At 35.6% G+C, this 27,220-nt stretch overlaps 1 protein-coding gene across 1 annotated transcript in view; it reads right to left on the bottom strand.

Annotated features, from left to right (window-relative positions):
- The window catches only part of LOC114668668 (ERC protein 2), a 724,143-nt gene that overhangs the window by 543,564 nt on the left and 153,359 nt on the right, over positions 1–27,220 (bottom strand). Inside the window, 1 exon segment of the mRNA XM_028824542.2 lies at positions 1,284–1,451. Within this exon segment, the coding sequence (XP_028680375.1) occupies positions 1,284–1,451 (168 nt within the window).

Here is a 27,220-nt window from a genome sequence, read left to right as displayed (position 1 = left end):
TTGCAGTTCATCCAATATACTGTAGATTATTGTTAAAATGAGTATGGTGTATATAACAGTTCGGGGCTTTGGAGCAAATGACATTTTTAATACTAAAGTACAGTCCTTAGTTCATATGATTACACAGTTAGAATAGAGACTAAAGACCTGGTTTGCTTAATATTTTTAGTTAAAGTATACATTTTAATAGCTGTGCATTCAATTTCTCACTGATAAAGCATTGTATAATTTTATCTATAACAGGCGAGAACTGTGTCACACAAACACAATATTGAAAATAAATATTTTCTGTAATTTACATATTATAATCTTTAATAATAATTGATTAGTCATGCTTTCCCAATCATTGGCAATCCTACTTTTCACTTTTGGAATCATATTTGATTATTCTATGGTGGTTTACGTTGCTAAAATAATATACAACAGATTATAAACCTATGTAATTCTGCATTATTTATCATGCATAACTGCACAGCATAGAATAAATTTGTAAAACACAAGCCAACTCTAATTATTGTTTATCCACATAAACTACCCATCAACCAGCATGAGTCTCTGAGGAAACAATATTCCTTAATTGCGGAAATTCCTTTTTATACATAACAAGTCAACATCACAAGCTCTGTGCTTGCAGGATATCAACATTTTACATCAAGCCATCTGCACTACCGTCCCCTGGTTCAGAAAAGAACATTCATTAGGATTTTTAGTCTGGCAGCATCAATAAAGTGCACAAAGAATAGTTTGGTTCATCTCAAAATTTGAAATAATACAAATATAAATTTGAAACACGTAATACATAAATAAGCATTCTCCATGATTTTGAAATAAAATAAGGCTGTATTATAAAAGGTGTAATCATTAAAGCGAAGAAATGAATGATGCTATCATGAGCAAGTTTTGCATTATTTTATTGGATTATCCTTTATTTTACAGTATTGGTCGATTTCAAAAGCAACTGTAGAGTATTTGCAACAAATGATTCACTATAAAATAAAGCATTATCTAGAGAAATTGTCATCTGCATCTTTCATTTTCTAAACCCACTCATTCAGAACAGGATTACAGTGAAGATGGAGCCAATCCCAGGAAGTAATGGTTGCAAAGCAGGAACAATCCCAGACAGGCCATTAGTGCATTGCAGAGTGAATTCGCATACACACAAACAAACATAAACATATCGGGGCTAACAGTCTACCCAATCTGCCTACTGTATGTTCGGACTGTAGGCGGAAACCCGCACATGATCAGTTTTCTTAAAATATACAATATAAAAAGTTTACCTTTTTCTGTAGAACATTGATTTTGCGTTCTTTTACATCTAGCATGTCCTTCATGTCTCTGATCTCTCCTGCCAAAGTTCCTTTTTCCTCTGTGAGGTCTTGTAGCTGTTTTGTCTTCTTATTGAGGAATGACTCCTTTTCTTCAAGCCGCAATCGCAAGGCATCAACCTGAAAGAAAAATAGGCCTCTTTCGTCAAAAGTAGAATCACTAATAAGAAAATCCTTAATTAAATCAGATGAGTACAGTTAAGCAATACATTGCTATTTTAAAATGTAGATTGAGAGTTTAAAATTAGTTTAAAATTTTATTATTGGTACACAATATTATCGATAAGATTTATTACCACATGTAAACATTTTTTTTTTAATTAGTAAGAGACGTATACTGTTAGTTTGTCATTGGAAGTTAATGAAGTACCAGAAAATGTACAAGGGAAAAAATAACCTTTTGAAACTACAAAATTATGAGGAAAGATTAAAAGAGCTAAGCCTATATAGTTTAAGCAAAAGAAGATTAAGAGGTGACACGATTGAAGTGTTTAAAATTATGAAGGGAATTAGTACAGTGGATCGAGACTGTTATTTTAAAATGAGTTCATCAAGAACACGGGGACACAGCTGGAAACTAGTTAAGGGTAAATTTCACACAAACATTAGGAAGTTTTTCTTTACACAAAGAACGATAGACACTTGGAATAAGTTACCAAATAGTGTGGTAGACAGTAAGATGTTGGGGACTTGCAATACTTGACTTGATGTTTTTTTGGAAGAAATAAGTGGATAGGACTGACGAGCTTTGTTGGGCTGAATGGCCTGTTCTCGTCTAGAGTGTTCTAATGTTCTAATTACAATTTACTACAATTCGTTGTTGTAATATTACTTTGCAGAATGTTTAGAATTTCATTTTCACAAGGCTAATTTGGGTTACTGCGTGTAAATAAAAATTGAAAAAGCCTAATTTAAATTTGTTTCTATTTTCAAATCATCATACAACAAAAAGGTACACATTTTGAATGGTATAGTGACTTCTCTCAGAATGTCATATTTTGTCCTGCTTGTATTTACAATAAATATGTGGCAGAGTTCAACATATCTCTGAACAATGAAGTAAATCAGTAAAGCAAGAATTGAAGAATAGCTCAGCCACATATCTTGCCTCCCAAAATAAGGCACATCAGAAACAAATGTCTCCTCACAGAAATGCTGAACTATGAAACTATGAAAGTGTTAATTGAAGTATTTGAAAAAAATAAGATACAAATAAAAACAGTAATATTATCATGTGAAGAGATAGCCTCCAAAATGTGTATCTATATTAGCAAAATATAAAAGATTGATTGTTATAGTGCAGCTAAAAAGACTGTTACAGGGAAAATAGAAAAAAAACAAAGACATTTGTATTATTACACATCTTAAAACAGCACAGTTTGTATTATTTGTTTAATTTCCTTCTGAACTACTATTTTAGGAATGAATCACAGAATATTCCATAAAAGAATTATCTTACCTCCAAATAATCAGTTCTGTTTTGGACTCTGTCTTATGAACAAATATTACTAAACTTTTGCAGCTAGGAAATAATATACGGGTGGCTGCCCCAAACCTTTATGATGTTTGAAGTCTCATTACTATCACAATCTCTTTGGGCAAGCACTTGTCAATAAGGAATTTTCAATATAAATTTGAATTAATACTCAATTAAGTTTTGGTTATGAGAACTATTTTAATAATGCAGGGATGTTAAAAAGAATTTAAATCAAAACAAAATGCTGAGATACTGACACAGTAGTCAATCAAGCACTACCCTGAAATGATTGTTCGTAATAAGACATCTATGCCACTGTTAGCAAACATCCTACAGTCCAGTAGATGATCCAGCATCAACAGAATATGCCTTTTAGTCAGAAGGCAAACTAGAGTCAACCAAAGAACAGCACAAAAATAAAACGTATTTAAGGATTTGAACACAAGGGTAGAAGCTGTAGACCTGATACAAGTCTGAGACCCCATCTCGGTAAGTTAACAGTAATGGTACATTTAAATATGTTTTTGCTTAACTACAATATAATGTTAGATTTATATAGACACAGGTTTCAAATCAAGCATTTATAAATTATGAATGTACAGTTTGTTGACTTCCTCTGTCAAAACATGTACAATTCTCAAAAATGTATTAAGCAGAAAATCAAAAGTGCATATACAGTAAGTCTGTGCAATTTTATGTTCTTTTTCTGGTTGTTCTTAGTTGGCCTCCCATCATTTTAAGGATTCAGTGGATTAATGCAGTTTGAAAATATGTATGCAAAAAAGTCTTGTGGGCTTATTCAGTAAGATCTTCTCCTTGATTAGGAATCAGGTAGTATGTTCTTTTTTGCATCTGAATCAGGCAAATGGCTATCAAACTCTTAAGAAATGACCTCTGTGTTACAGTCCACCAAAACTAGGAGTTAATTTCCGGCATTCGATGCCCCAGATATACTGTCCTTAGAAAAATGCAAAAAAACAACAACATCTTTCCAAGTTTTCTATCAACACACCATAATTTGAAACATGTCTGATATATGTTCAAGATTTTGTGGTTGCAGAACGATTAATTCTTGGCAAACCTGCTAAGAAGTCTTTTTAAAGAAATTGCAGCAGCTCTTTCTAATTCTTCTCTTCACATGAAGCAGCAGAGCTCAATCGGACACTAGGACAGCACTCTTGCTTCTTTCTTAGACTAATAAAATTCCAACAAAGCTTTGGCTAGCATTAAGCATTTCTCGGATACTCTGTCAAGAACAATGAATAGAGCATTAATTTATGCAAACATGATATAATAATGACCATGGAACTAGACAAGTCTTGTGAGGCAATAGCTAATACCAATTATTGCCAAAATCAAATTGGTGCACACATCAGGCAGATTAGATATGAATTGGCACAGAATAAAACACAATAACACTACTAGATAAAATTGTTATTTTGGTAAAGAGAAATATTCTGATGCTAAGTATGGCTTTTCAGATATAAATGAACAGAGTCACACGGATTCCTAAATGGTAGATGCATGGTGATTTTTCAAGGTCCGTTTTTATTTTTTTTTTTTTCTCAATCATCAATAACTATGCTCCATCTGGAAGATAGTTGTTATACGGTCAGGTGTCCTAGATAATGGCAGCAGCAATAGCAGTCGTAACCAGGAGTATGAAACAGAAGATGGAAAGGTAACAGTAAATGGTGGTGGCGAGAACGGTAACAGCAGCAAGGATGACGCCAAAGGTCTGAAAAGCGTAATGGTATGACCGTTATGCACACGTGCAACTCTTCAGTACCACCTTTGGGGAACATCTACACTACTCACAGCCAGCTGTAGTCAACTCAAAATGGTTGAGTAAGGGATCTTTGTAAAATAGCAAGCTACAAAAGCCTACAAAATGAGCTACCATCCTTTGGGTCACTACAGCACTAGTCTTCCCAGCAACATGTTTATATTGATATTTATTTGTATCAATTATATCAATTCAAGTACTAAATCCAAAATAAGAATGGGAAAAGTAATATGGTAAGATTAAGAAGAGGAGAAATATTGAAGGAATTGATTTATTAAAAAAATATCTACTTTCAGGTAATGGCTCCTTTGTATACGTTTCAGCTCTACATAACCTGAAAAACTGTATTAAGAAGGTTTAAAAATTTAATCGGCAGAAGGAAGAAATTAAATTATTTATTTATTCCCACTTTTAGAGGAAAATAGGATTTACTGTATAATGTGTTACTTACCATTCAGGTTTTTTTTACTATGCAATGAAGGTTTTCAAAAGTGGACAATGTTACACTTTAGTGTTCTGCTTTTCACCACATAAAATTTCATTCGGCAACAAACATCCAGTCAACATAACAGCGACGTTATCAAGTTATTAACAAAACTTTGAGAAAAGCTGCAACATTTGCAACCACTTCTCAAGAAAAAGAACAAAATTTAGCAAAGACAACTGACCATCCGGAATCATTTCTGCATAGAGCTGCTCAAATCGGTTTCGTTTGGCTCATGTTAGAATAAATAGATTTTGAAAATGAAGTAATGAACAAATGAAGACACAAAATTACAAGTAGGTGTAATGGAATAACTGGAGTCCATACATCTCCATGTGCAGAGGCATTTTAAATTAATATGGAAACTTTGATGAAGAGCTCAGTTTTTACCAACTAAGAAAGTAATGTAAAGTCTGTTTTGGGCTGTTGTGTTCGTTAGACCAGTTTTCATGTTAACATCACATATATACACAAATATATTCTGTACATTATTCTAAAATAGTAACTAAAAATACTTAGTATGTAGAAGGTATTTACCGTTTCACTTGGATACATTTCCTACATAGTCAAACACATGTATAGCCAGTAAACCGTACATATGAATCAATTTGACAGAAATCCTTATGCTGCTCAATTTTAGTTTCATGTAACCTCTAACAGCAGGTTAATGACCAACTTCTTTCAAGAACACAAAGTAACAATCGATTGAATCAACTGTCTGCCATTGACAAAGAGTCTTATTTCAGGACAGCTTGGCCAAAACTACAAAACGTATGCATAATTCTTGCAGTACCCACAACTTTGAAAGGAGTACACAAAATGACATTATGTTAGACTACATATTATGTTGAAAAAACATAAGACATAATGGGCTTTGAAAAAAAATCCTCAAAGGAAGATTTTATAATTCCCATTTTAAGATTATAATCACTATGAAATTTACAGCCATGTGAAAACGTAAATACACACTCAATTCTGTGACTTAACTAATAATCTTCTAGTCACGCCCAAGTTCCAAAATTAGATCAGTTTAATCTCAAGTAACAAACAGTATCAATTTTGCTTTGTCATTATTTATTCACCATAACCAGAGCAAACATGCAAAATCTATGTCTAAGAAAGTAAATACTCTCTTACAGATTTTATTTAAGAAAGAATTAGAGCCAGGTGCTGGTAAATGAGACTCTTTAAGAAGTGCTATATCTGACCTCAAGGAGCTATGATTTAGATCACTTTCGTCTTTTAAGATTTTTAAATAAGAGCCATGGAAAGAGAAATGAATGGATGTATCAACTTCCTGCACATCTCTAGTGATAGAGGTAATGACACCACTTTGTCCACATGACGTCCTTTGCAATAAACTCTTGTAATCAAATTATTACACTTTGGTAGAAATCAGAGGTCCAACTCAGTGAAGTGGAGGCAAGGAAAAATGTACTATTGGGTGGCTTAAGCAGTTGTATAAGCTAAGCAACAAAAGGAAATTGATGGAGTAGCACACCGTGATGGAGGCACACGAAGGCTTTCAAATCCCGGAATGAAGACTCAATACTTCAGTTTAGCATATCCTGACTAAGCTGCTGATTAACTGTACAGACTGCATCTCTGTTGTTAGTCATTAACACTAAAACATAAGTAATATGATAGTTATAATTTGTTACTAACCCTCACCTATTCTGTTTCTCTTCTCGGTACTCAAATGTGGCACTTGGTGCCACTGCCCACCTGCCAAGTTGTTTTGCCTGCCTAAAGTAAAGTCATCTCTGATGGAGGATTGCAAGAATTATTGGGTAGAGGGGTCCTTTCTTCGGATTGGCTGGCCCAGAACTGACTCAGCTGTGGAATGGCCAATAGGGAGAAGATGCTTGAGGGCCGAAGTCTCCAGGGCTCTGAACAAATCCAAATTGTATTATGTGATATCATCTGCTGTTAAATTCTGCTCTGCACTTGTAATATTTCTATTGCATTATTATATTGTATTGAGGATTACATGTGTTCTGTGTGTCTGCATTTTCCCAAGGTTTCTTCCATTTTTTTTTCCATACAAGGGTGTTTGGGTTCCTTGTCTTCTTAGAGTGCCAAGACTAGGGGGTTGTCAAAAGGCAGGGTCTTTTGTGCCACAATGTGAGATTTTGGGCTATACAGAAAAAAATTGAATTGTACTGTGCTGTATACATGGGACAAACATCTAAAACACTTGCAGAATGTATACAAGAACATCGCAATATTGTCAGAAGGAAGGACCCACAGTCTCTGATATATGAACATATCAACTCAACTGGGACACTGCACTTCCATTTCAACTTCCATTTTAAGTATTGACAAATTTCCATATTTGTCTATATTAAAGCATAAATCCTCAAATACCAATTTATTTACATGTTTACCTCAAAAGAAGTAATTTTAACTTGCATTTTTTCTCCTTGTCACATTTGACAGCTGCTCCTGATGGCAAAACAAATCACCAGAACAAGTTACTGAAAAGCCAAAAGAGTCACTGGAGAGTTAAAATCTATGATGAAGTCTGCCAGTGCAATCACGAGGAGTTGATGTGATGGTGACGACCTGCAACATGCACAGGAAGATTCACAATAAAACATTTTTTCCTTAAGAAATACAATCTACAATTAGCCACAGTCCTTCTACAACCAACACCTAAAAATAGCAAATCACTTCACACCTTAAACCTTTACCTAAATCTTGAAACTATGGCACAATCATTATCTCAGACAATGCTTTTCTTATTTTGGAACTTCAATAACTACATTATACTGCTACAATTAATCACTGGCTTTTAAATGTGGCAGAAGATTGAAGAAGAATGTGCAAGCTCACCTAATGATATACTATACAAAAATGCCACTACAGACAAAATGTATTTTTCTACCTACACTAGAAACACAGCAAATTAATTCACTTTATTGTTATTTAGAACATTGTGAAAAGGCTAATAAGATTGTAGCCGAACAAACACATAAGTGATGAAGCAGTGATTAACGTTACATTAAAATAATACGATAAGTTTCTAGATACATTATTGTGTAATGAAGGAATCGCTTATACCAATCATTTCATGGGTACATTACAACTGCTAAAGCTCAATATACAGCTTGTAAAGGAACCAGCAGTCATACCTCATGCACTTCGGAACACGCCATCCACCTGAAGCTAAGCATGTTTGGGCACGACCAGTACTTGAATGAGAGACCAACCAATAAAATGCTTGGGTTGCAGCTGGAAGAGGTGTTGGTGAAGCCAGAAGGGGGCGCTCACCCTGTAGTCTGAATGTGGATCTCAATGCTCCAGTGTATTGACATTACCACTGTGCTGTCAAAATGGTGCCGTCCTTCGGATGAGACATAAAACCAAGGCCCTGACTTTCTGTGGTCATAAAAAGATCCCTGGGCATCCTTCATAAAGAGATGTCCTGGCTAAATTGTCCATCATGGTCCGGTCATTCTGGCACCCCCTGGTTCCGTTTGCCTAATGTGTGGTGAGCATACTGGCACAAAATGGCTGCCATCGCATCATCGAGGAGGATGCTGCTCATTAGTGGTAGTTGAAATGGCTCCCCACTCACTGTGTAAAGCTCTTTGAGTACCTTGAAAAGAGCTATATAAAATGTAATGAATTATTATTATCGTCACTATGACTTATAATTCAAAATGGTATAAATTCTCTAGAAGCATGAACGCCATACACCCAGATGGCTATCTGGCATAATATTACAAAAAGCTGACTGAAATTAGTTATGCTAATAACAGCTACAGTATGTCTGAAAAAGGCTGGAAAATATCCTTCCCCATACTTTACACCAGACATATCTTGAAATGTTCATCTTACAAACCAGTTTCATTACTCCTATGAACCGATATTCAAAACCACAGAAATATGCATTCACTACACTTTTGGCACGCAGACTGATTTTGTTAAATTGGAAGAACCTTAACTCTTCTCTGATAAGTCAGTGGGAAACCGATGTTTTATATTATTCGAAATTGGAAAAAATCAAATTCTCAGTTAGGAGATCTGCACAGACTTTTCTTCAAAAGAATAAGAAGAGATAATTATTTCCGCATTTCTTTTCCTTCTCCATTTATCTTTTTTTGCCCTATTAAACTCAATAAATTTAGGCATGTTTACAAGCCTTAAGTATTACTCCTTTGACCATGCTCTCCTTCTCAGGGGTGGGGTTTGATTTGCTTGCAATCCTATTTTTTGTAAAACTTGATCTATATGTACGGAATGATTATAATTAGTAAAAAAAAAAAAAACACAGAAATAATAATGTGTATTTACTTTTTCACAGGACCACCTATAGCATAACTACTGAATTAACTTGTATTATTTCTGTTTTGATGCAAAGAGACAAAATGATTTACCATTAGTAGTAGGTAGGTAAGTTGGGAGCATGCAACCATTACAGCACGTTGCCATACCCACCACGCGGTGAACCTCCCGAATTGAGATCCAAGTGCAGCCGTGCAATGGGAGACACCTCACACCAATCCTGCCCCCAATAGCACAAACTAATATTTTTAACTTAATGTTTTCTGCAGTTGGTAACCTATAAACCTAAACCAATATACTCCGCAAAGCACCATTCCTCTTCTAAGCTTGAAATATAATACTGTGTATATCCTCAGATATCCTATAAATCAGGGGTGGGCAAAGTCAGTCCTGGAGGGCCGCATTTGGCTGCAGGTTTTTGTTCCAACCCAGTTGCTTAAGTAGAAAGCAATTCTAGGCAATAATTTAATTTCATGGCTTGTTAGTGCTTTAACTCTGACATGTCAGGCAATTCTCATATCCTAGATTTTCTTCCCCTTTCTAAGGATGTCATCCAAATGATTTGAAGTCTAAAATGGACGAGTTATTTCACTTTTTTCTCTTCACTTTTCTTCCAAGTATTTAATTAAACCCAATAGTGCACGATAAATACACACAGGCGTAAATGGTAACAAGCTAAATGGAGGACTGCTGCTTTCCTTTGTCATTTACATCTTACTGCTAATAAGGAGCTATTAAAAATCAAAGCGGTTTAAGACTGAAATAATCAATAAGGGTTCAAAATCTTAACAAGCGAGACAAGTGTTACTTGAGCAATAAGTGCTTCATATTAGGCCATTGGGTTGGAACAAAAAACTTGCAGCCGCTGCGGCCCTCCAGGAACGACTTTGCCCACCCCTGCTATAAATAGTGCTCTTTATGTGCACTTATACACAACGGTAACAAAATGATCAGCGGAGCAGGTATTCATTTGCACGCGTTCATCGTTTCACAAGTGCATAAACATGTTAAATCTCCCAGCATGAAGGTGGTACTGTAGGACAGCCCCCTGATCCAACAGTTTGCAGTGTTCTATAATCTATGAAGTACTCAGCATTGCAAAGAGGTTTTTGTGTTGCTATTGGCACCAATTTATCCTTTAAGCTAAATTCTTTGACACATAGTTGTGTCCCCATGGCAACTTTGTCTAAACTAAACAGCATACATCTAACTTCTGTACAGATGGCTGCCTACACTAGAGACATTTTTTTCCCTTGAATTTCAGCCAGCCACTTATTGCTTTCTCAGTAATGATTCTGGTCATAGCATTATGACAGTTGTTTAAAGCAAGTGTTATTTATTACATGAGGTGATGACAGTTTAAAGTAAAAATACCAGTTTAATAGATGTCACACACTGACCCATGCTGAAACTGGTTCTGAAACCAAGGAGAGGATCTGGACTGTAAATGCACTACTGGAGTAAAGGTCTCAGCCCAAAGAAATATACTGTAAAAGAGTCAGTATCTACCCTGCAAATTGGTTGCAGTCACACGTGAAATTTGTTTGTGTGAATGAAATCCTGGATGTGGAGAAACACAGGGCCACAACTTTAGAATACTAGATTGATAATGTTACTACACATTCAAAGAAAGACAAACAGAAAATTTAGCACTATCTGAAAGGTGTAAAACAATTAAAATACATTATCAAAAATTTTTCATTTACTTTATTATCCTCCCGTGTTCATATACAAACGACAATTCATAAACAATAAATGTTTCTACATCCTGGCAGCATTTATTCTAAATTTGTTAGAAAAACAAAAAAGAGTTCAATAGCGAGCTTAACAAGCATAATTTTTATTTGTGCTAAACTAACCACACTTTCTCTTTCACAAGGAAAGGATTTCTTTTTAGAAACCCAAAAATCCATAAAGACATGGCAGCATCCCAAAGCAATTACTTCAGTATGTCCAGAGAAGCAAATTGACAATCATTTCATGATTTTGCTGAATCACTATTATAGATACAAGGTACTCACTCGCATCAAACATAGCAAAGCATGCAGGTTACAACCTTTGGTAAAGATGCTGCTCAATTCAACTTGTATATACAGTAGATACGTGTACATTAAATATTTAATATTTTAAAGATGAGACTGAAAGTGATTACAACTTATATTTTTATAAATTTCATTCACCTTCTGGTAAGTTAAACAATCTTTGGTTCAACCACCACATTTAAATTTACAACAGTCCATCCATCCATCCATTATCCAGCCCACTATATCTAGTCTTTTTACAAAAAGCAATGTAAGGCATAAAACAAAAACACAGGGGTAGAATATTGCCAGATAATGTCCACTGAGCCTCACGATGAATGAATGGCAGTAACTTATGATAGATGCACACAGTTAAGAAGAACCCAATAATGGCTCAGTAAAAAAGATGGGTTTAATACAATAGACAGCAATGAGAAAGCTGGAACCTAGTTTGGAAAATGAAGTTGTCAGCACACATTAATGTTATAAATCTTAGTTGAGAGAAAGGCAATATCACAAAGTAATGAGTATGATCAACATTAAATCTAAGTGACCGTGGATCTAGAAAGAGCACAACAAATGAGAAGTAAAATGTGTTACTTGCTACTAGTACTGCTAACAGTTGCCTGATGACATACTTTGATAAAACTGAACATGAATACTGCTAACTGAAATTAATTTAGAGCCATAAATGCTCCCCATCAAGATCTGTTTACCTAAACTCAGAAAATACTCTTACAGAATTGAAACTATAGTTGCACATTATAGGTAAAGCAGTTCTATATTCAGCCAACACTTCCATACACAAATACCTTTTGTTTGATGATCTATTAACGTAACTTCAGCTACTTATGTTACTTTGAATGGATGTTGAGGATGTAAAAATGTATTAGGGTTCCACTGTGGATTTTCCTAACTTATCTACTGAGAAGAAACTGCAAGAATGTCAGGCTCATTTAATGCAGATTCGTGATTTCAGTAATAGTGTGAAAGTAGCAGATTTAGAATTTAACAGTAGTGGGTATTCAACTAATGTCTTTTCCAGCTGGTCAGTAATATAAACTGAAGGAGTTAATGCAATGTAAATATTATTTAAAATATGTATACATGGCTTCTGTGCCAAAAAAATGTGTACTTACAGTATGTTCCGCCAATGTGAACATCGTAGCAAATAAACTCAATGTTTTTACAAAAAAACTTGCAACAATGTCCAGAGAGAAAGATAAAGAAAGAGAGAGATGCAGGCTTTCAAAATTTCCTATTAAGCAGATGGAATGGAAGTTAGGTACAAAATGGGAATATCTACTTTAATTTCAGCCAAAAGAAAAATGCATGCTAAATTTAAGAATGCAATTCATTAATTTTACAAAGAACAGCAGGCCAGACTAACAAATTCTAGTGAAATCAGTAATGGACATAAGTGCACTACAGCAAGTAACTTCACACCTTTACATACTATAACTAATTCATTATTATCTTAGACAGCCTTAAACACAACTCATATTGATATCATGTTTTAAGACTTGGTTACTATTTACACTATTTTAAGGAGTGACTAATGAAAAATTTAAGCTATTAAATTTAATTAACCATTGCCGACAAATTACCTCTGAAAGACATGGAAAATATTCCTGAAACTTCTCATCATTTAAAAAATGAATTTTTGAATTTTAACAGTTTTATTACTATCTTCTCATATTGTACCTTAATAAAAAAAAAAAAACTTTGAAAATGAAGCAAAATAATACTGCATGTGCTCCTGTGATCAAATGCTTTGGTTGCTTTCTCATAATATTATAGCTTATTTCTGAAATGGATGGATGGATGGACCTCGCCCTCTTTTAAACCCATGTTGACGGTGTACTGTACATGAAAAGTGCTGAAAGTTAACTTTAAAAAAGGCTGCTGCTAATTTACCATTCATAGACAGCAAGCTAACTCTGCCTAAACTTCGTAGAATTGGCTTGATCACAGTTTTTTTATATGAGACAATGCTTTCTAGCATCCAGTCTTGAGGAATTTTCATAGAATGCAATGATGTCAAAAAACAAAGTACGGTTTGATATGAAATCTTAAGCTTTCTTGATCACTTTTGAGTAAACGTTGTCTGCCCTGGCAATTTATTTTAGCTTTTTAATTGTAGCAGTATTTGTCTCTCAGCAATTTCAGTATCATTTAGCACATCATTAATATTCTCTGTTATCACTGGAGTATTTCCAGGTTCTTCACAGGAGGAGATGACAGAACAATAACAGAGCATTTTCTGTTTATTTTTCTATATATTTTATTTCCCCTTAATATATTTAATACATTTCTCCTCTTCTTTGACTCTTTTTCTTCCTGCTGAATTACTGAAAAAACCGAGATATTTATAGTTGCTCACCTTCTCAGCAGTATCCTCTCTAATGAATGTACAGTAGAAGGTGGTCTGCTATCTGCTTTGGTCAACCTTGGTTTTGCAGAGATTAAGGGTGAGATTACTATCCTGGCACCATTGAGTCAGCATTCAATATGGAAAACCACTTCTCTGTGAGCCGTGTCACCATTATTGGTGATCAGGCCCATGATGGTGGTGTCATCAGCAAATTTAATGATGGAGTTGAAGCTGTGTCTGGCAAGTAGTGATAAGCGAACCTGTTGAATTTGCTTCACCTCAGCTTCAGCAAAAATGCGGAAAGGTCTGGGAATTTTGGCAAACTCTGTGAAATGCATTTAAGCCAATGGAAAAGGAGAAACTAAACTAGTTTAAAGTGGGTTATAATGGTGCAATCTTCTTTTATGAGTCAGTGCAGACTTGAGAAGCATCTACCAACTACAGTATACTGGACTGAATATTGTGGACCAAAATGTGACTTGAACTGTGACACAGAAGAGCTAAACACTAACCCACAGTGCCTGCCTGAGATACAATTAAACTCTGAGTCCACAATATTCAGAGTCCTTTATTTCTCAAAATTTCACTAGAGCTCCTATCACTACAACTAACCAACACCCACAGAGTCTGTGATGCAAGGGTTCAGCATTATATACTCGGGAAGCTGTACCAGTCACTACCTGATCTGCACTACATAGCAAGGAGCATAACATGCTTAATCCAACAGTGAAGACACAACATACAATGTTTTGATGCAGACCAACAAACTATTTTCATAATATTCTCATTATGGTTAGTTAATGTAGCCCACAAATAAAAACACTGCCAAGTTGTTTATCCGCATGTGCAATTCTGATTGGACCATGCCATAAACTAATTATTATTGAGTGAAGTGCTTTTTGTTCCCTTTTATTTGTTTTTAAACACGTGGGGTGTCAATCTGGCAACCTGGAGTACTAATCAGGTAGTGACATCAAACACTGTTATATATGCCATACATTTTTCACGCAAAAACGCAAAGCAAATTGGGCTGCACCGTAAAGTGTTAGAAGGAATACACTTACAGTACGCATGTCCAAAATGTCTGTGCATGCACAATGCAAATCGGGCAGGTAGTACAGATTGGGTAGTGACATCAGACATTTGTGTATATGTTATAAATTATTCACACATATGCAGTGCAGCTCAGGCTGTAGCATAAGGATGAGTATGCTTACACAACGTAAATCATGCAGGTAACCCAGAATGGGTAGCGGCATCCCCATCTACCATCAGTCGCTACAGCAACGCGGTGTCACAGTGGCCTTGCAAAGCATCATATTGCACTTTTGGGTGGATAAAAAGCTTGCCTTCACCGGACACATGGCAAACAAGGTCACTAGTTAACCTAGCAAATTCTCTGCAAAAAAACCACGTTGGCAAATTTTGTGAATTAGCACTACTGGTCAGATAGTCAAAGGTGAACAAGGAGTACAGCAAGATGCTGACCACACTACACTGTGGACAGTTGTGTTGAGAGTCAATGTGGAGGATGTGATGTCAATCATCTGCACATGCTGCACAGATCTGTTGGTTATGAAGTCCAAAATCCAATTGCAGAGGATGGCACTAACTCCTAAACTGAGGAGTTTGGTGGTCAGTTTTGATGGTACAACAGCATTAAATTAAATAACACTCTGGCATAGCAGTTCAGATCACCGAGATGTGCCAGGATGGTATGATGTACAAAGGATATGACAACTTCAATGAAGCAGTTGTGGCAATTTGCAAACTGATACGTTTAATGTACCCCAGCACCAGTCACTCAAAGCATTTCATCAGAATTGGAAAGAGTGTCACTGGTCAGCCGTTGTTCACTCAGTCCACTTTTGTTTTCTTAGGGACAGGGATAATTGTCCTTTACGAAGCAGACAACAGATTCTCTCAGAAAAAAATACTAAAGATGTCACTGAAACATCACCTAACTGGTTGCTACAGTTTTTTTAAAAACAAGTCCTGAAATTCAATCCAGACCAGATGCCCTGTGAACAAAGTTCTCTGTACGTCATGTACTGAAACAAAGAAGCATGATTCATGTATTGCGGCAGTCAATCGAACGGCCAGCTGACTGTTGTTGTGATCAAAGCAGGCTTCGAAAACAAGAAGCTCATCAAGATGGGAAAATATAGAAGAGACATAACCCAAAACTCCTGCAAAACAGCTGTTAAATTCCATCTAAGTTTACTCCTGTACTGATGTTTAGCCACTTCGATAACGTTTCTGCATTTACTTTATCTTTCCTGGTTACCTTTCAAAATGCTTTCAGTAAATTCGTGATATCACTGATCATGCATGTTTTTTTTTTATTAGAAAATATGCTGATTTCAGTTATCATAAGAGCACAGTCATCTTGACATTTTTCATGAACTTGTTACAATGTCAGCATACTCATCTCCATCTGATGTGAAGTCCCTAAAAATGTCAGTTTCACCCTTTAGTATATAGGAGATCATTAAAAAAAAAAAAAAAAAAACACAACGGGAGTGGTCTCCCCTAGACTTTCTCGTATACTCAGAAATGGGGATGGATATTTGAAGAGTAAATTGCAAGAACAATGATTTTTATATTATGTACACTGAAGAACCATCAACAAATCAAATAAATTCATGAAAATCTCGAAATACAATTTTTGGAGTATTCTAATACTTTACCTATACGAGAAAGTCAGGTAGGTCTAAAATGTTGAGATCTAATCAATATTATTTTAGAATAAGAAAAATAACTATTACCACATTTAACTCCCTTCTCCATTTCTTATTTACCTATATATTTATTTCTCCCTTTCTTTTGTTTATTGTTGCCTTATTAAAAAGCCCTAAGCAATTCTCCTTTGGCTAAGCTCTCCTTCTCAGGGGTGGGGTTTGATTTGTCTTCAGTTTTGTTTGGTTATAAATTGATCTATTTCTATGGAATGATTACAATAAAAATTAATAAAAAAAAAAATCTCAACATTGCATTTTTCGACAACAATACTTTCCTTATACTTCGTATACGAGAAAGTAAAAATAATAAGAATAAGACTCATGCTCACACAGATGAATCAGTAGAAGAGTAGCAAATATTGTACCACATTTTGGTGGTGGTAATAAGGGCAAAGATAAAGCTTCCTATTTACTCATTAGTCTAACTGCTCAATTAGTCTTAATTATGGTAATATGACCATAAAGATTCTGAGTACTTTTAGCCAAAATGGAGTTGCTTTGAATGGCTTACCTAGACGAGAATGAGGAGCTTAATACAGCAGAACTATTACAGCTGTTTCTGCTGACTGTGCAGTGTACAGGGAGGTGGTCTGAGAATGTAGTCAGGATGCTCACTGTTCAACTACCATGTAGAAGACAGACATGCATAGCAGGTGTAGTCCACTGGGATGAGAGTCAGGAGCAGACACAGGACATGGTGCAGGATTATATCTCTTGACTGACTAAGCATCTTGTTATTCCCCATGAGACAGCCGAAAAAGATGCTAAGGACAGAGCAGCCTGGTCACTTCAGCTCAGCTTGCTAATAGAGAAATGTTCACAACAAAACCCAGTGTGAAACATAAAAAGTGAATAAATGAACTATTAAGTAACTGTAATTAAACAGCCAGGCATGTGTGGTTATATTTTTGTTGAACCGAATGTTTTTAAGAGGTATACATACACTTGAGTATCTAGAAATGGATTAGAAGCAATAGTAGTGAATACTCATGAGACAAGCAAAATTGACAATTAAAATACAACAAAAACAGTTGTTTAGAAGAAAAAAAAAACATGTTTTTAATTTATTTTAAAACTGGAAAATGATTCCAGAACGATCAAGCCATTAAACAAAAATCACTTCCTTTCCTCTACTGCCTTCATTTTTATCAATACAATATAAATGGATTCAAATAAACATACTTGAGGCAGCCTAACATAAAACATCTTGTGAGGGCTTCAAGGCAAATACTTCCAAAAGAACTGACATTTTTGCATTAAGGACATCAGCTGAAGTTGATAAACAGCAATCAAATTAATTGGAACAATCAGGTAAGAGAGGTTGCAGTTTTTGTGAACAAAAGCGTTCCCACAACCTGAAGCACCACAAAGAATCACGCTTGAAAGAGTAGAATTTAGTTCTGCTGCAGGCCTCTGCCTGTGTCATCTGAACTTCAGGCTTGAGGACCTCCCTGACACAAAGTGATGCTCCTTTTATCCATTCATGCTCTATTTATTTATATTTTTTTGAATTTTTTGATTATTGTTTTTGAACTACAAACTTTTATTCTATTTCTTCGTGACAAAACCGTATTTTATACACAAGATTAACACTGACAAGAAACAAAGATGGAAAAATGACAAGTATACATTCTGAAAACAAGAACAGTGACACTATCACATCATTTGAAATTTGAATTTTAAATGTCTTGTTAACTTAAATTTCTAAGAATAATAGGTGCACATGAATTCTTTTGTCTAACAGAATATTTGAGTTAAACACTTTTGTCATAAATTGTTTTTTGAATTCATCCACCTCTATTTGCCCTATTCCTATTTTCCTTTCCTGTTACTTTTAGAGGAACATGACTATTAACACCTCAAAGTACATTAAATAATGGAGTGAAAGATAATTAAAGTCAAATCTGAAAATGCTCCTAAAGAAAGACTTTTGATATTGCTGCAGAATAAAACTCAAGAATTTCCACTTTTATTCCATAAAAAAGTTTCTAAATCTTAAAAGAAATTAATACATTTTGAGTTTAATATACTTTCAAATTGCAAAAATCCCTTGACATGTTCTTCCTAATGAGGACCAAGGTGACATACTAAGCTATCCTGACCAGGTTAATTTACTGTATTCTCTGCTTCCACCTTCTCTCAGCGAATTTACAGATGCCTCCATGTCAGCTGAGAGTCGAAATTCCTACAGAATGACCTTTGTCTGTCCTCATGTCTTCTCCCATACCTTGCATAAATCCTACCCCACCCGTGGGTGGCAGTCCTGAAACATCCTAAATTAAGTAATCTAACCAACACAACTTGATTCTTTTGATTCCAGAGAATTCAAAAAGTCAAAAGTAAGTTTGTTCACCTCTAATCTGTAAAAGATCTTGCACTTATGTACTGCTGAAAAATATCAGCCCTCCCCAAGGAAATGACCTTCAAGATGACCAATTGGAGAATATACATTTCTAGACAATTTCAAATCAAGCTTTGAAATGCAAGTAACATTCAAGATTTTATATTATATATATACATATATGATTCAGATTTATTACCACATACAAAAGAGGTCTAAAAATTGAATGTTGATTTATACGGGCCAATCTAGAGTATACTTAAATCATCACTCTACCATGCAGCTTACAGTAATGGTGACGGCAAAATCACAAACTGTAAACATGCACAGTAAATTAGGATCCTTGAAATAAACTGACTTGCCCAACAGTGCTTAAATTTCAGGCCATGACTGGGGGTATCACACTTCTTATTTAAAATTCCTACATGGTTAAACTTAACAAAGCAAGCAACTTCCACTGGGCAAACTAATGTGACCATTTCACTGTTGGTTTCAATCATTTTACCTTGTAGTGCAATGCATTTGATCGAGTTGAAATGGTGCCTTACATACCATACAAAATAGTAGCTGTGATAAAAAAAAAAAAAAAAAAAGCCTTTTTATTTATCATCCGACTGTTATGAACATGGCTACAGTTGTCAATTCAACCCTCCACTTCACTTCCTACCAAGCTTATCTGGGTCTCTGGGAGCCAATGTCAGACCAAGCTGCAGTGTACATGAGAAATGATCCAGTCATTGATGGGGCTTTAGACTCATGCATATCCATTTAGAATGGTGACAGATAAACTGCTCCATATGCTCATTCCAAAATAAAATCTATATAGCATTTACAAACTTTCACAGTAGCTCTGAACAACTGCAGGACTGTGCAGTTACAAATAGCATTCAAATAAAGTGTGTCGTATGTGCTTTCTAAGGGAGTGAATGAGACGTCATCTACATTTAGGAGTAATTGCTGCACTTACACTACAATTCAATGCCTGATTCTAGGGTTAGTGAACAGAAATAAGCAAAGTCTGATCTGTTATAGACTCCTCCATAATAATTGGCACCCCAGGTAAACAGGAGTAAAAATTTCCTTAATCTTGCTCTGAACAAAAATGAGAAAAATCCAACCTTGAAGTAAAATTACTTTGAGAAACAAAAATCCTTCATCAAAACAATTAACAAAAACACAAATGCCACGATTTATTTTTATTATATATATATACACACATAAATACATACATACACACACACGCACACCGTTTTTACTCGTGTACCACGCGCCCTCGTGTAAGATGCGCACCCTCATTTTTACAAAGAATATCGCGAAAACCGTTTTGCCCCGTGTACGACGTGCGTTGTGATTGTATAGGAAGCGTTTAGGGCACGTTTTCTGCGAAATGCCCTTCTGTTTTTGTTGCATGATGAACGTTTTTCTCTCTTCCATCGAGTGAGAGAGCCCAAGCAGAAGAAGTAAACATTACAGAAAAAAATTTCCTTGTGTATGACGCGAACCTGATTTTCTAATGCTAATTTTTGGGAAAAAATGTGCGCGTGGTATATAAAATTCACATATATAAAAATTCGCATTTGAGAGGTCTGCTGGTCAAAACCCTGATGCAATTTCTTGTTTGTTTATAACATTTTGAAAAGCCCTGTGTAGGTTTCCAAACATGGAAAAACTTCAGCAGGCCGTATCAGTTAGGAGTAGGCTTTCTGAAAGCCTAAACACAGCAAAGTGAAGACACAAAATACTGTATATCCTCCCCAACCAACCAAACATGGAATGACCCACAATCGTTTTTAAGCAGCAGCTGAAACGACGTAACTAGCAGGGTAATTTACTTACTCTTTGAGGAACTGACCTCATTTGGATAACTTGTCTGAAACCTGTTGAAGTGTCCCTTCACCGATCAGCTATATATTTCCTTTATATGACTCTTTCAGAAGACTTATTTGGGAAACGCATCAACGTTATTTAATAATGGATGACATCCAGCTGCACTCATCAATACAAGTGAACAGCACCTGTATAATTATGGCCCAATGAAGGGGGGGTGGGGGTGGTAGAGAGAGTTGGTGCTGATAGCTCTGTTCTGCAATTGAGGTGATCTAAAAATTGTGGAACTGAACATAAGTGAATTTCCCCTTGGGATTAATAAAGTATCTATCTATCTATCTATCTATCTATCTATATCAACTTAAAGCTTTCCACCAAAATGTGAATAAGGTAACACTTTTAACAGGATACGTCTCACCCTTGAAAAGAGAGTTGACTAATTAAGCTACTTGATCCATACCAGTTGACCCCATCTGAGGCTTTATTGCTAATGAGGAGAAAAACTGCAGGAGTTATCCTCAGCCACACTTTCACAGGCATAAATAATTGATTACCTAAGAGAAGCTAAAGGTAAAGACCACAAAATGTACAAGTATATCATGGAAAAACTATACTTGGAAAAGTTGGAGACATTACAATAGTCACTCCATTACAGATGCCATAAAGGGAATCAGCCATTTCCTGCTTTGCTTAATTCTGAGTAATAGTCCATTTCAGTTCAAACACCACCATACTCCATTCAGCTTCTGCTTTGACTTGATTATTAATAAGGTGCAAGATAAGACGTTGATTACAGAAGTCAGTTTACACATAAGCTGCTTCTCCGATGGTCAGCTAATATGTGGCGTGCGCACAGGTGAACTACAGCAGGGAACGGTTTATTTTTGCCTCTCGTATAACCTAACATGCACTCTATCATTCATTATCTGTTTGATTCAAATATGTAAATGACATATTGATGTACAAAAGGTAATAAATGCACTGAACTTTTTATGCATCAGATCTCTACATGCTATGGTTCTATAATTTCATGCCGAAAAGTAAAAATGACTGACTGACTGAAATATTTCTTTAAAAAAAGGTTTATAATTCAAATGTTAAATACTATTATACACAGGTTTATGGTATTACACAAACATGTAACCTGGAAGTTAACCTTGATGAGGAACATAAACTTCAACTAGTACAAAGCTTTTGTATTTAATATTAGGATTTATTTTAACAACACTAATTTATTTTAAATACACTAGGGACAATTTAGGATCGCCAATGCACCGAACCTGCAGGTCTTTGCATGTTCTCCCCATGTCTGTGTGGGTTTCCTCCCACAGTCAAACTCCATGCAGGGAGGACCCGGGAAGCGAACACATGTCTCCTTACTGCAAGGTAGCAGTGCTACCACTGCGCCACCCTAATAAATAATGTAGATTATCTAAATATATTTAAGTGCTTTATTTGTAAATTGAAATACATTTAAAAAAATAAAAATAGTCTTACATGAAGTGTGCATTTTTGAAGGGTACTGGCATGCACTGAAGATCATTTTGCAAATAAATTTTACAGGATTAAAAATGGCAATGAAAAGAATCCAGATGATCCTATATCTGGAGTGATGGTATTTAATTTATTCTGGGCTTGAAGATCATTATGTAATTCTGAACACTATAAGATTATATTTTTTCACTTAATTTTTTATAGCCTCTACGGCTAAAACACAACTGGGAAATACAAACGATTTTATTGCTGTGTAGGCCAGGTTTGTTTCAAATGTAGTGCTGACAACTTTGTGCTCAATAAATGGTTATTTTCCACTGTGAAAGAGTTCAACAGTATACTGAATAATGTAATAAACCAAGGAGCCTAAAAAAAATGCTTAGTACAAAAGTCAGTCCCACAGACCTGACTGACAACTTTCATGGCCGACTTTCTTAAGCAGCTATAATTTGTTCCCTGCAGCAACAGAAAACTGGGGAAATTGTTACCACATGTCAACAAAAACGATGTACACTGACTTCCCTTCATTTACTGGAACCCTTGGGCAAAAAAAAAAGTTTTTGAGAGGCTGCCACAGAGCAGGCCTGAAAAAGAATCCCGAGAAATGCTCAAACTATTGCAAGACTCTCTTGAGGAGATCAAAGCATTCAGGATCAATTACAACTGCATCGTCAACAATTGTTCTTAATGTTGAAAACTCAAAGCTGTCTAAAGTTGACTTTTACTTCTTATGTCTTACTTGCTCCTGTGTAATAAGTAGCCTACAACATATCTGCCAGATATCAGTATACTTCAGTATAATAATGTGTGATAAAACGATTAAATGAAAAGATTGTAACATTTTATAAACTTGTACATATTCCAGTTCCTAGGATAGTTCCAAACATACGTTTTCATTAGAACATGCTGTTCAGATCAACATATCTTGTCAATTCCTATTTACCATTTTCACAATGTGTTGCCAAGTTGAGTGCAGAAGGTCTCCAAAGTGCTTCTATCAACAATACTGCTTCATTTATGTATGTGCAATTCTTTGTGTGAAGAAAAACAGTACATCCTAATATCTGTGTATGATTTCAGCATCATTATAGATGCTATGTTATTCTTTAAAAACAAAGTTTAAATGTAACATTTGGGATCTAAGACACTAGCTTGATAATTTCAGACCTTTTTATCACATTGCCTCTTAATCATCATTTTCTCATACTGAGAAGATGTACGTGATTGATGTTTATTGGGCTTTTCTTAGGTTGGTTTCTTAATTAGATAGATAGATAGATAGATAGATAGATAGATAGATAGATAGATAGATAGATAGATAGATAGATAGATAGATAGATAGATAGATAGATAGATAGATAGATAGATAGATAGATAGATAGATAGATAGATAGATAGATAGATAGATAGATAGATAGACTTGAATACAGAAAGATCATGTGTGATCAGCACACAACTTCGGTGCCATCTTTCACACCAGGCTCTAATGTCACAAAACACAGCTTACACATATAAGACAATAAAAGGGAATTTCTACATATACAGGATACAGATGAGTTAATCCATGCACTTATTTCTACTTCAATTGACTACTGCAATGTACAGTTAGGAACAAAATTATTAGCCCCCACAACAGAAATGAAACAAAATTGTTAGCTTTACCAAGTGACCACTGCTGTAGTAGTAGGGTGTTGTACCGTGTTCGCCATTATGATGTATTGAGAAGTCAAGCAAAATGACATCTTTTATTGGCTAACTAAAAAGATTACAATATGCAAGCTTTTGAGGCAACTCAGGCCCCTTCTTCAGGCAAGATGTAATCTGCCAAAGGTGTTTATAAGATAATTAATTCAAAAGAATATTGACAAAATCCCCAAGAAGTTTGAGAAAAATTTTACTGATGCAATGAGTTAAAACAAGAAAAAAACTAAATGTGAACACCTAAATTGTTAGCCCTCTGACAATGGTCAAGCCTAGGACTGATTGTACTGTTTGAGGAAGAGATCCCCAGTCAGTCTCCAAATTTAAATCCAAGGCTAATTATTTTAGTAGAGCAGATCCCAATTACAGATGCTGAATGAGTCACATTATACAGATATAAGCATGGAGATCGTTATGAACCGTTATTGACTCGATTCCATTCTTTTTTTCCCCCTTTGAATTCTGCTGTGACACATGGTGCCACTACTGTATTACCAAGCTGTTGTTCCGGACTATGAGAAGTGACACTAGACACATTGGATGGATGATTTAGAACTTGAGGATGGAAGAATTTCATCTTATTATTAGACTGCTCAGCAGGTACTTATAATTTTGTGTAAAAAAAAAAAAAAACTGGGATGGAGTGTGTATAACCAACTGAGGACCCCTCTGAGATTGGTTTTCCACTCTTCCATCGTAAACTGGCCAGGTCTCAATTACAATTAAAGAACTTAGATTTTCATGATCCCCGTGTCAGTGTGGGTTTCCTCCGGGTACTCTGGTTTCTTCCCACAATCTAAAGACATGCAGGTTAGGTACATTGGCGATCCTAAATAGTCCCTAGTGTGTCCTGCGGTGGGTTGGCGCTCTGCCCGGGGTTTGTTTCCTGCCTTGTGCCCTGTTTTGGCTGGGATTGGCTCCAGCAGACCCTCGTGACCCTGTAGTTACGATATAGTGGGTTGGATAATGGATGGATGGATGGATTTTCATGATTAAATTAAAAAAATTGAAATTGCTTTGTTTAAATGTGTGTGTATCCTAATTTGTATGTTCATGTACGAAAATGTTGTATGGTTTGACTATTTCCTGTTATTGCATTATAACTAATTGTACAAGCAGAGCTATACAAAAAAAAAAGAGAATATATCTAATACTAAATATTTTAACTTGTTACTATACAGAGTATGTGAATTTCCCCTTGGGAATAATAAAGCATCTATCTATCTACCTACATTAATTTATTCCATTGTTTACACTAAACCCTTAAACGAGGCACAGAATTTATTAATAAAGTATGAGAAGAGTAACGATAAGAAGTGAATCAAATTACAACTGACAGTCACCAAGAACACAAAGTTCTGAAAAAGCAAGGACTTCAAAAAAAAAAAAAAAAAGAAGTACAGCAATGACCTCCTACATTTCGGTTATTTCAGGTACACATCAGACCATTTATGTTTACACCAGCATTTCAGTTTTCTTCAGGAGCTCCAGACTGCTATTACAGCATGGATCAGGGGGCAGAGATGAGATCAAGCGTTTTGATAACCTCGAAGGCAGTTCGAATGTAGGAAATGAGCCAGGAGACAATTTTTAGTTTTATCTTGCATCCACATTTTCTTGTAATTTAATTGTTATCATAGGTTGCTTCATATTGGATTGTGTCATTTGCTTCATAAATAGCCTTTTATTTTATTTTTCTGTAAAGGGTAAACGTATAAAAATGGAATTGTTTACTGAAGGCAACACTGGCTGACAATTTTATAACCAAGCTACAAATCTTATTCAGCATTGCACAAAATTTAATCTTATATATAAACGTCTGCACGTGGAAGTGTGTGTGTGTGTGTGTGTGTGTGTGTGTGTCTGTCTGTCTGGCCCGGAAGTGAGAGGTGGAGTTGGGGTTAGGGCTCCGCCTCCGAGGTAACAGAAATTCACTTAGCCGCTAATAACACAAGCGAGGCGAGCACATCGGCAAATCGAAACCTCAGAAGAAAGACAAAGGCGATTAGCCGTTAACATCGGCAAAACGGTATCCCTTTTACTTTTCCTCACACCACTAATGCACAAGCGAGGCGAGCACATCGGCAAAACGAAACCTCCTAGGAGAGAGTCAATCGTTTATCCGCTATTACAGTAGCGAGATGAGCACAGCAACAAAACGGTATCCCTTTTACTTTTCCTCACGCCGCTAATGCACAAGCGAGGGGAGCACGCTGGCAAAACAAATCCTCCTAGGAGAGAGATGCCCAGAGCAGTTCCTTTCAGTTACCTGACATCTCTACATTGCAGGTTTTTTTTCCTGACGATGTCAATAGTTTCTAGGACCCCGGGCTTATTACAGCACAGGCTTACACAACTAGTGGTTTATAATTCTTTAAGTTTGATCGATTAAACTTTGAAATATAAACTTATAGTTTATAACCTGTAATGTATTAGTTATTTCTATATTATAAGAGGCCACTTGCCTCTAAGCTGACAATGACATTTAAAATGGTTAGGCCAGTAGTAATGGATCATGTACATGTGCAATTCAAGGGAAATACGAATAAAGATTTTAGTGATTATGGCACTTTAACACATAGGAGTGCACACCAGACATGGATGGCATGATTATAATAAAAAGATCAGGCCTTCAGTGTTATTAAAATATCAAAAAAATTCTAAATGTTATAGTTGGAAAAAAAATATACCATTGATAAATGATAGACGCTGACAAACCTTACAAAGTAGGCAAAAGGAAAACATCTGTGAAGTAATACCCAAGTATAATAGTGAAAGAAGCATATCAAAACACACAAATATTTACGTTTTGTCACAGATGGCATATATTACTGAATGACAAACTAATTTTCAGCACAAAAACCAATAAGGAATGACAACAGTGGGCAGAAGAAAATGAACACAGGAGAAAAAAAACAAAAACAAAACACTTTTCTGAAGAATTCTTACTGCTACTGATTCACGCGGACCAAAATACTGGATGGCAAAAATTCCGTGAGTCAATGAATTCATTCTGTCAAGTATCAATAATATATGCAGATGGTGGTAGTGTAGTACACATATTGGGTTCCTTAAGGCAAGAAGAGCAACAATTCAGTGCTGCTGGAATCTCAACACCTATACCAATCACGTGAAAATTAAAACTTTTACGCAGGATAATATTTAATGCAACAAAACTAAGGAAACCTTAGAACAGGTTGGTGAATGTACCTTGTACTGATAAGCTCCCTGTCTCTACACGATAACATAAAATCGTCAGACGAGTTGGAAGAATAAAGAGTAGTGAAGCAACACCAGTGAATCTACAGCAACTGGGGGTCACACTGGAGTTAGCGTTAGCGTTGACTTGAGTA

This window comes from Erpetoichthys calabaricus, chromosome 18 (genome assembly GCF_900747795.2).
Source record: "Erpetoichthys calabaricus chromosome 18, fErpCal1.3, whole genome shotgun sequence".
NCBI lineage: Eukaryota > Metazoa > Chordata > Cladistia > Polypteriformes > Polypteridae > Erpetoichthys > Erpetoichthys calabaricus.
This window is presented reverse-complemented; position numbering and strand designations above follow the sequence as displayed.